Source organism: Arachis duranensis, chromosome 2, assembly GCF_000817695.3.
Source record: "Arachis duranensis cultivar V14167 chromosome 2, aradu.V14167.gnm2.J7QH, whole genome shotgun sequence".
Taxonomy (NCBI): domain Eukaryota; kingdom Viridiplantae; phylum Streptophyta; class Magnoliopsida; order Fabales; family Fabaceae; genus Arachis; species Arachis duranensis.
Genome location: NC_029773.3, coordinates 82,307,436 through 82,317,698, shown reverse-complemented (window position 1 = coordinate 82,317,698; position 10,263 = coordinate 82,307,436). Strand labels below are relative to the sequence as shown.

Below are 10,263 nucleotides of genomic sequence, written 5' to 3'. Positions count from 1 at the left end.
TTAATTATTTAAATAATTAATTAATAATTATAATAATTAATTAGATTAAATAATTAATTTTTATTAATATTAAATATTATTTATATTTATATTATTATATTAATTTAGCCGTTACAAAACTAGCCATTGTAAAAATAGCCGTTAGAAACTAGCTGTTACTATATTATCGTTATTATTAATAAATTAATATTTTGTTACTCTATATATACCACTTAGATACACTTCTATTGTCACACTCTCTACTACTTTTCTTCATCTTCTTCCAAGTTTACAAAATCAAAATTCTGCTACTATTATTTTTTGGTTTGAAAAAATGGATCCAAACCAACTCAATTCTTTCTTCAATTACTTACAAAACTTTTTTCGAATTCCAAATACCCAACAATCTCAAACCTCAAACTCTCAAGTTCCAAATCAAAACTTCATACTACCAAATACATTTCAAAATCCAAATCCACAAAATCTTTCTAATTTCAATTTTCAAACTCCTTATAATAATCAATTTCCTATATTCTAACCGCAAAATCAAAATTCACACACCCCATTTTCCATTTTCATCCATATTTAACCCCTCTATCGGAAATGTTACTCCAACTTTCTTGTCGTTTCCAACTCAATTTAGTACATCAAGACATAATTCATCTGGTGTTGGTGACTCTTTTAACCCATCCTCTCAGACTCCTATACAATCTAGTCCAAATTCGTAATATTCAGATTTTGCCAACCCTCGTAGATTAGATGCTATCGACCTCAATGATGATGATATTGAAGATCAGAGACAAGATAGTATTCAACACTGGCATTGGAAAGAGGATGAGATGCTGATCAGTGCATGGTTAAATATTTCAACTGACCCTATAGTTGGTACCGATTAAAAGGGAGAAACATTTTGGAGTCGAATTCATAGCTACTGTGTAGAATTTTGCTCCGACATGACAAGGGGGGTAGTTGCATGTAAGAAACGATGGTATAAGATCAACAAGGCTGTTGCACAATTTGCTGGTTGCTACGATCAAGCTAGTCGAAACATAAGGAGTGGTTCGAACGTTGATGATATAAAGAAGTTGGCTTATAAACTTTATTCCACAAATTATGGTCAAAAATTCACTTTTGAGAGGCGTTGGAACATGATTCGGTTGGAGCCAAAATGGAGAAGCCAACTACCTACACAGAGTGGCGGCTCAAAGAGAACCAAGGTTAGTGCAACTGGAGCATACTCATCAAATCCAGAAACACCGTTGGCTGACGAACCCGGTTTGAACTCTCCCGTTCGCCCACAAGGATCAAAGAAGAGCAAGCGAAAAGCACAAATGTTTGAAGATTTTAACAAAAGAAAATCATCGGTTGTCAAAAAATTATCTCTCATGGAAGATTTTAAGAATGTTAGAGAAAGAGAACTAATGGATAGGGAAAAAAAAAGAGAAGAGGAGAAGGAACATAGAGCGAAGATTATGGCAATCAAAGAGAAGGAGTTACAAATTCAAGCAGCAATGAAAGAACAAGAATTACAAACTCAGAGGTATATTAAAGAAATGGAGATAAAAGCAAAAGAAAGGGAGATGGAAAGGATGACCAAGGAAAGGGAAAGGGAGATGGATATGCAAATACTTAATGTTGACACGTCTACAATGAGTGAAAAACGTCGAGCTCTTCATGAGATTGAATGTGAGAAGAGACACTTATGCAGAAAATTTTGCTCAAGGCTTAGAGTATGATGATGTTGAAAATGGCTTATCACAACCTCAGCTGGAAGAGGAAGATTTTGCACCATACCATCAATTTCTCCAAAGAAATGCCCAACTTCAAAATAGGCAGCAGCATAGACAATTGAAGGAGGAGTTGATTGAACACATATGGCAATTTCACAATGCTTGTCGTCAACTATAGAGTTTAATTATGTTTTTTTTGTATTAAGTAATTTTACAAATTAGTGTAACCTCGAATTATCTATTGTGTATTATTGTTATATATGAATTTATTTAATATTAATATCTTTTAATAGTGAATTATTTTTAAATTTAAATATTTAAATTATTTTATTAAAAAAATTAATTACATTAATTTTAAGTATTTTAATTAATTAATTAAGTGGGACCACAATAGGGACTAAAGTTAGTTCCTCCTAATAGAGAAGAGAGAAATGCTTTAAATTCCTATTTACTATTTATGACGCAAAAACTTATGTAAAGTTACTTTTTATGACAGATGAGGCATAAATAAAAATTGGGACGAATTTTCTACTAAAGATGGTCTAATAAAGTGACAAATTAAAAAATATTTTGTTATCTGCTTCTCACATTGAAACTAGAGATAGATACTGATTTAACAAGCAGACTACAATACTGATTTAAGGAAATAATAATACTGTAATTACTTTTAATTTGTTCACTCAATAATATTGAAAAGCTTGTAATAATTAAAGCATCGTATATATAAATTAAAGTAACAATAATAGATATATACTTAATCCCAAAACACATTTTAAATCAAACGTTTTAATTTCCAATAAATTTTTATTGACTAGAAATTCTCGAGACATTAATCTCTATTATTTTTAATCAAAATTTTAATAATCATATTTAAACAAATAAATTTTATTATAAGATAATTACATCTAAAAAAATATTACTTATAAAACAAATACCCATCTTTAAAATAAATGAAAAAAGGAAAGACTAATTTAGCTAACTATCACGGTAAATTTTAGAAGGTTAGGTTTAACAGTATTTATATAGTTTTCTGGAGTGTTTGAGAATACTCTAGATGGTTTCAGAACGTTCTAGAATGTCTTAGAAGGTCCCGGAATATCCTAGAAGGTTCTAGAAGACTTTGGAATATCATAGAGTATTCTAGAAGAGTGTAGATGTTTATAGAAGTATAAAGCGTGGTATGGAATAATCTAGAAACATTTGGAAAGTTGTGGTAGGATAGATATTTGTAAAGAAGGTTCTGGATGATTAATCTGACCGTTGATTAGATTTAATCTTAACCATCCATTGAGGAGGTAGATGACTATAAAGCTCCCTTTCTCTTGTCTTCTCTTGAGCAATAAAGTGTTCTTTCCACCAAAGCTCCCTTTCTCTTGTCTTCTCTTGTGTTCTTAGCTTTCTTGCTAAGTATTGAGGGTTAGGCTAACTTGGTCTTAACTCAAGAGGTTGAGTAAGTCCGAGTGTCGGCACGGTAGCGTTGGAGTGTGTCCAAGGCCGTGACAACTTGGTATCAGAGCAAGGTTCGAGAGGGAGCACAAGTGGTTTGTGGGTATGGCTTCTAGTGTAACCATGGAGCATGTTGAGTCTCAAAGGGGAAGGAATGCTATTCCTTCTCAATGGGGAGGCAAGAAGATCCGTTCTTCAAGTGAGCCTAGAGGTAAGGACTCTAACTTCTTAGAAGAGAGAGTTTCTGTGTTGGAGAATGTTCTATCCTCTATGGATGAACGTTTCCAAAGGATAGAACATGATAAGGAGACCCTCGAGGCTCGCGTGTTAGGAGAACTAGATGCTTTCAAAGAAAGCATGCTCCAAATTGAAGAGAAGCTTGAGAATTTCTTAAAGCTATTTGAGGAAGTTCGAGTTTGGTTCGAAGAGGCGAAATCTCAACCAACCATTATAAGGGAGACGACAAAGATTGATCTCTCCAAGCCAAAGGAGTTCAAGGACGTAAGGGACGCTTGCGAGGTGGAGAACTTCCTATGGCAAATGGAGATTTACTTCAAAGGCCAAGGGGTGGTCGAAGAAGCAATAAAGGTACGCACTGCAGCTCTCTACCTTTCTGATAATGCTACTTTGTGGTGGAGGAGAAAGTGCGTAGATATGGAAAAGGGTACTTGCAACATGGCCACATGGGAAGATTTCAAAAGGGAACTGAAAAGACAATTCTTCCCTGAGAATGTGGTTTAAGAAGCAAGGAAGAAGTTGAGGAAGTTGAAGCACAAGAGTACGATTAGCGACTACGTAAAAGAGTTCACTACTCTCACACTTCAAATCCCCAACTTAGCATTAGAGGATGCATTGTTCTTCTTCATTGATGGACTCCACCTTGGGCAAAGCAAGAACTACAAAGAAGAAATGTTAAGGATGTCGATGAGGCTATCGTGGTGGCCGAATCACTCACTGAGTATCATAAAGGAGACTCTAAACCCAAGTCTTCCTCCAAGTCTAGTTCTGCTAAAGGTGGGGGAGACAAGGGGAAGAGTTTCTCAACCAAAAAGGAAGGAAAATACTCTTCAAAGAAAGAGTACGAGGAAAAGAAGAAGGCTTTCGTGCCCAAAGGAGGATGCTTCGTGTGCAAGGGGCCACACCAAATGAAGGACTGTCCCAAGTTAGGAACTCTGGCATCTATCGCCGAGGAACGAGAAGCTCAAACTCAAGTAACTGAGTGTGTTGAATCCATCCAACACATAAATGTTGTGAAGGGCAAAGAGGCAAGCACCGCAAAAAAAAAGGCTTGATGTATGCCAAAGCCTTTATCAATGAAAAATCCGTTATGGCTATGATTGACACTGGTGCTACACACAACTTCATCACGCCTGATGAAGCAAAGAGGCTTGGGTTGAAGATCACTAAAAAGAATGGTTAGTTCAACCCCGTGAATACCAAGGGTGAACCCCTTAAGGGAGTAGCAAAAAGGGTTGAGATGACTCTTGGTTTTTGGAAGGGCCTTGTGAATTTCTCAGTAGCACCCATGGACGATTTTAAAATAGTCATCGGACTTGATTTGCAAAAAAAGGCAAAAATAATACCTATGCCATACTACAATATAGTATGCGTCATAGAGAAAGGGTCTCCATGCATGGTCCCTACAATCTCAAAGGCTGGAGAAATTCCGATGCTCTCTACCATGCTACTCAAGAAAGGTTTCAAGAAGGAGGAGATGATGTCTTTGGCTTTACTATAAGAGGAGTTAATAGCCAAAGGAGAAGATGTTCCCCCTAAAATCAAGGAAGTCCTTGAAGAAAATAAGGATGTGATGCCTCCCGAGTTGCCAAAACAACTACCACCTAGGAGGAAGGTGGACCACAAGATTGAATACAAGTCAGGCAAGACTAATGCGGTAGCAGATGCACTGAGTCGCAAGGCTGAGTTGGCGGCTATTTCTATGGCTGAAGGAGATATTGTGCATACCATCAAGAAAGGGTTGCATAACGATCCATTAGCCAAGAAGTTGGTGGAGTTGGCTAGAGAAGGTAAGACCAAAAGATTTTGGTTAGAAAATGACCTTCTCTACACAAAAGGGAGAAAATTATACGTTCCTAAATGGAAAAATCTGAGAAGGAAGTTGGTAAGAGAATGCCACGACACCAAGTGGGCTGGTCACCAAGGTCAGCGAAGGACCTTGGCACTCATTGAATCTTCTTATTATTGGCCTCAAATGAGAGATGAAGTGGAGAACTATGTGAAGACTTTTCTTGTTTGCCAACAAGATAAGATTGAAAACAAGACACCAAGTAGGTTGTTGGAACCTCTGCCTCCATCAGAGTGACCATGGAAAAGTGTCTCTCTAGATTTCATCTCTACCTTACCAAAATCCGAGGGGTTTGGATCTATTCTCGTGATAGTGGATCGATTTTCGAAGTATGCTACTTTTATACCCGCCCCTACTGACTACACTGCAGAGGAGGCAGCACGACTATTCTTCAAGAATGTGGTGAAATATTGGGGATTACCTAAGAGCATCATTAGTGATCGAGATCCACACTTCACAGAACGACTATGGACAGAGTTGTTCAAACTCCTTGGGTCGGAGCTTCATTTTTCAACAAGCTTCCATCCTCAAACCGATGGGCAGACTGAGAGAGTGAATGCCTTACTCGAGTATTACTTGAGGCATTTTGTAAGTGCTAATAAGAAGGACTGGACAAAACTCCTCGACATTGCTCAGTTCTCATATAATTTGCAAAGAAGCAAGTCCACAGGGAAGAGTTCATTCGAGATTGTGATTGGACAATAGCCGCTTACACCTCACTCTCTTTCTTCCTCTTACTTAGGGAAGAGCCCTGGAGCTTATCATATGATTAAGTCTTGGAAAGAACAAGCAGATGCCATTCGTTCTTACCTCGACAAAGCTGCAAAGAGGATGAAGAAATGGGCAGATAAGAAGAGGAGGCATGCAAGCTATCAAGTGGGAGAAAAGGTAATAATTAAACTTCTTCCACAACAATTCAAAGCTTTTCGCAAAGTTCATAATGGTTTAATCCGCAAATATGAAGGTCCATTTGAGATCATTGGACGTGTTGGGGAGGTTGCTTACAAAGTACAAATCCCTCCCTCTATGAAGATCCACCCGGTCTTTCATGTGAGTATGCTTAAACCATATCATAAAAACCAAGACGAACCGAGTAGAGGTAACTCGAGTCTTGCTCCGCCCGTGGTGATTAGATCTTGATAAAGAAATCGAAGAGATCTTAGCTAATCGCACCGTGCGACGAAGAGGAGTACCACCAAGTATCCAATACTTGATCAAGTGGAAAGGACTCCTGATAAGCGAAGCTAGCTGGAAAACTCGTGAAGATTTATAGCAATTCCAAGAACACCTACGGCGCTATCATGAACAGAACACGACGAAGACGTCTACGCATTAGGTGGGGAGAATGTCACGGTAAATTTTAGAAGGTTAGGTTTAACAGTGTTTATATAGTTTTCTGGAGTGTTTGAGAACATTTTAGATGGTTTCAGAACATTTTAGAATGTCCTAGAAGGTCCCGGAATATCCTAGAAGGTTCTAGAAGACTCTGAAAGGTCATAGAGTATTCTAGAAGAATATAGATGTTTATAGAAGTATAAAGAGTGGTATGGAATAATCTAGAAACATTTGGAAAGTTGTAGTAGGATAAATATTTGTAAAGAAGATTCTGAATGATTAATCTGGACCGTTAATTAGATTTAATCTTAACCATCCATTGAGAAAATAGATGGCTATAAATAGGAAATGAGAGTTAGTGTAAAGTACGTGAATCACTTGTAACAAATACTTGAGCAATAAAGTATTCTTTCTACCAAAACTTCCTTTCTCTTGTATTCTCTTATGTTCTTAGTTTTTTTGCTAAGTATTGAAGTTAGACAGACTTGATCTTAACTCAAGAGATTGAGTAAATTCGAGTGTCGACACGATAGCGTTGAAATGTGTCTAAAACCGTAACATGACGCTCATAAAAATAAAAAATAAGGATTAAAACGTCGATTTAAAATTTTAGAACTTCTTGACGAAGAATTAGAATAATGTTTATTCAAATGAATAAATATCTTCGATGTAAGAATGTTAATGAGACGAAAGATGTCTCTCCGTTCTTCATTCCTATCTTCAGATTTGCTTTTCGTCTCTATTTTTATTTTTTGCTGTAAAAAAATATTTACAAAAATAACAAAATTTTATATAAAAAAATCTAAAAGATAAAATAATAATTTCTTTTAAAATAACACAAAAGAGAAAATAGACACAACAATAAAATTACAAAAAGGAACATCACAAATAGAAAAAAGAACATCACAAATAAAAAGTACAATGCAGTAAAAGTGATGTCACGGGTGAAGGATAACAATACTTGAGAATAGAGTGACAAATGGATAGCTTCAAAAAAGTTAAATAGAGTATAAATAACGTTAAAAATCTCTAAACTAAAAAAAATTATGCAAATAAGAATTAAAAATTTTAGATTTTTATATATATATGTTTTGGGTTTTGGAAATTAACGAAGACGAGACAAAAATTTTCGCTCCAATCCCTACACCTATCTCAAAAAAATTTTATCCCTCATCTCCATTTCCGCAAAAAAAAAATTCCGCACGGTTAGATCTTCATTCGACACAATCCCCACAAAAAGAAAGTTGTATATGTATGCAACTGAAAGATTAGCTTCAGTTGATTTTGTCCTCGCCCTTTTCTTAAAAAAATTCGTACCACAAAATCCTTTGTTTGAAACAATAATATATAATTACGTACCTATGCGGGTACTTAATTAGTGTTGTTATGATATGTCTTAATTAAAGAATCTAAAAAGAATGTGTAAAGCGGAGTGTACGTAAGTTGCTGTATTAGCACAATTTAGGGAATATCATATAATGATTACTGTCACACTTCAAAATCGTACATTAGTCATAGGAAGTGATGGTAAACAAACACGCAACTAAATTAAAGTTTCCAGGATCATATAATCAGAATTTAGCCATCAAAACCGCTTCTCCTAGCACATGCCCCTCAATGGCTTCCAACGTTTTCTCCTTTGTCACCTGTTATTAACCAATTCACAAAATCAAATCAAATCAAATATCATCATCAACTTCGTTCTCACGTAATAATCTATTCCTTGAGTGAACAAGTCACATATTAGAAGATATTTCGAACTAATTTACTCTTAATGCATATTAATTACCATGTAATTATATTCAAGTTATAATAAAATCAAAAGCACATATATATGTAACCAATAAATAACATCAAAATTAAAATCACTACACATACCTTGTTACCCAGATTTAGCTCATCATCCAAAGCATATAGTTTAAATTGGAACCTATGGCCATGTGTGGGTAACCTAGGTCCACGCCAGCCAGGAACCTTCCAATCATTATTCCCTTCCTTAATCCCTTTGTAATCCCCACCCATTTCCTCTTCCTTGCCGGAAAATCCTTCTGGCAAGCCCTTAACTGTAGGTGGGATGTTCACCACCACCCAATGGGTCCACGGAACAATGGGCCCATCTGGGTCGGGTGCATCGATATCCTCAACAACCACTGCGAGAGATTTTGTCCCCTCTGGCAGGTTGTACCACTCTAGAGGAGGGGAAATGTTCTTTTTTGCCCCTTGTCCTTCATCAGTATGGTGCCTTGGTAGCCTTCCTTCATTGTTTATTGTTGGTGATACCAATTTGAATTCTCCACTGCCATCACTAGCCATAGTTACAACACAATTTTGCTTGATTTTTGTTCTTTGTTTTTTCTTAATATATTTTTATGGATCTTTGTGATTATGAGTATTTTGAGATGAGGGTTCTTGCTTATATATAGCGGGAGTTTTTGCATGTGTTAGGTGTCTGACACGTGGCAAGAGTGTCTAGTAGAGTCCAGAGAGATTAGTAAGGTTGTGGGGATGGAACACATGTCTTGACACGTGGAGGATGCTGGAGCATTCTAGTTTCTAGACGAAAATTGGAGGATATATCTGTTGGTGAAGCACTTTTTGAGTACTCTTATCTGTTTAACATAGAATTAGTCCTATCCATCCATTATTTTAACAAGCGGATCAAATACATATCCTCCTTCAATATTGTTGGAGATAAGTTTTTACTTATTATTAATATAAAAATTTAAATATCCATGACATTATGCGATTGTGTACCTCTCGTCTGTCTTGGACACAAAAAGTTCGCTTATCTAAGCATATATTTCCTTTCTGCTTTTGCTTAATTTGTTTTTTTTTTTTTGGGTCTGGCAACTTTGTTTTGGTATGGGTCAGATATTTTTTGGGTTTTGTTTGAATTTTCTCTTTCAAATTATTATTGTAGAAATGGAGCCCAATTGACCAAAAGGCCATTTTATTTTACTTTCTTCCGAGGAGATTGAAGGGTAGTTAAGCACCGACAAGCTTATTTAGAAGGAATATCATCACGAGTGTTCAAATTTAAATCGATCCAAATTAAACTGTTTCATCCAATCTAATTCAAATCGAAAATCGATTAAAATTACACTAATTCAAATTTGATTGGATTTTATTTTTTGCAAACCACTGGATATGATCGAATTTTAGATCAACTTTTTATAACCAATCAAATCCAATTTAAACCGCACAATGTGCTATAATATTATTATTTTATTATTATATTTACAATTATATTTATAACATGTTCAATTTTTTATACATTTTTATATTATTCATATATTATTATTATTTTATAAATATTTTATGTTTAAAATGTTATTTATTTATTTATTTTAACTAACCTATAATTTTATTGTTATCGTTGGCTTTTTAATATATTGTTGATACTTGTTATGTCATTGTTGATTATTTAAAATTTGATGTTGAGACTTATTATATGTATTTAATTTTTTTAATTTATAAAATCGCAAATCCAATCACATCCAAACCGTTTGAAATTGGATCGGATCGGATCAATTTTTTTTTAAAAAAGCATTCAATTCAAACTGCACTGCAAGTAAAATTAGTGTTCGAATCGGATGAGTTTTTTTTCAAAACCAATCTAAATCGCACCGGAAACACCCCTGTACACAAAAAAGAAGAATATCACCCACTATTCCACTTAAATATCAT

The 10,263-nt window shown here is 35.3% G+C and overlaps 2 protein-coding genes across 2 annotated transcripts; one reads left to right on the top strand and one right to left on the bottom strand.

Annotated features, from left to right (window-relative positions):
* Positions 1 to 932: 932 nt before the first annotated feature.
* LOC107475357 (glutathione S-transferase T2-like) lies at positions 933 to 1,715 on the top strand. The gene has a single exon (XM_016094985.1). It carries the CDS (start codon positions 933 to 935, stop codon positions 1,713 to 1,715), a length of 783 nt encoding a protein of 260 aa, XP_015950471.1.
* A 6,296-nt stretch (positions 1,716 to 8,011) lies between these two features.
* LOC107475330 (uncharacterized) lies at positions 8,012 to 8,967 on the bottom strand. Its single transcript, XM_016094956.3, has 2 exons — positions 8,455 to 8,967; positions 8,012 to 8,222 (listed from the first exon to the last, which is right to left on the bottom strand). The coding sequence occupies exons 1-2, from the start codon at positions 8,887 to 8,889 to the stop codon at positions 8,148 to 8,150; spliced, it is 510 nt and encodes a 169-aa protein (XP_015950442.1). The 5' UTR covers positions 8,890 to 8,967; the 3' UTR covers positions 8,012 to 8,147.
* Positions 8,968 to 10,263: the final 1,296 nt, after the last annotated feature.

Bases quoted from the DNA above. Each gene is read 5' to 3' on its own strand.
- LOC107475357 (XM_016094985.1), top strand. From the start codon at position 933: ATGACAAGGGGGGTAGTTGCATGTAAGAAACGATGGTATAAGATCAAC.
- LOC107475330 (XM_016094956.3), bottom strand. From the start codon at position 8,889: ATGGCTAGTGATGGCAGTGGAGAATTCAAATTGGTATCACCAACAATA. The intron at 8,223-8,454 runs GTATGTGTAGTG...GGTTAATAACAG, and splicing joins AGCTAAATCTGGGTAACAAG to GTGACAAAGGAGAAAACGTT.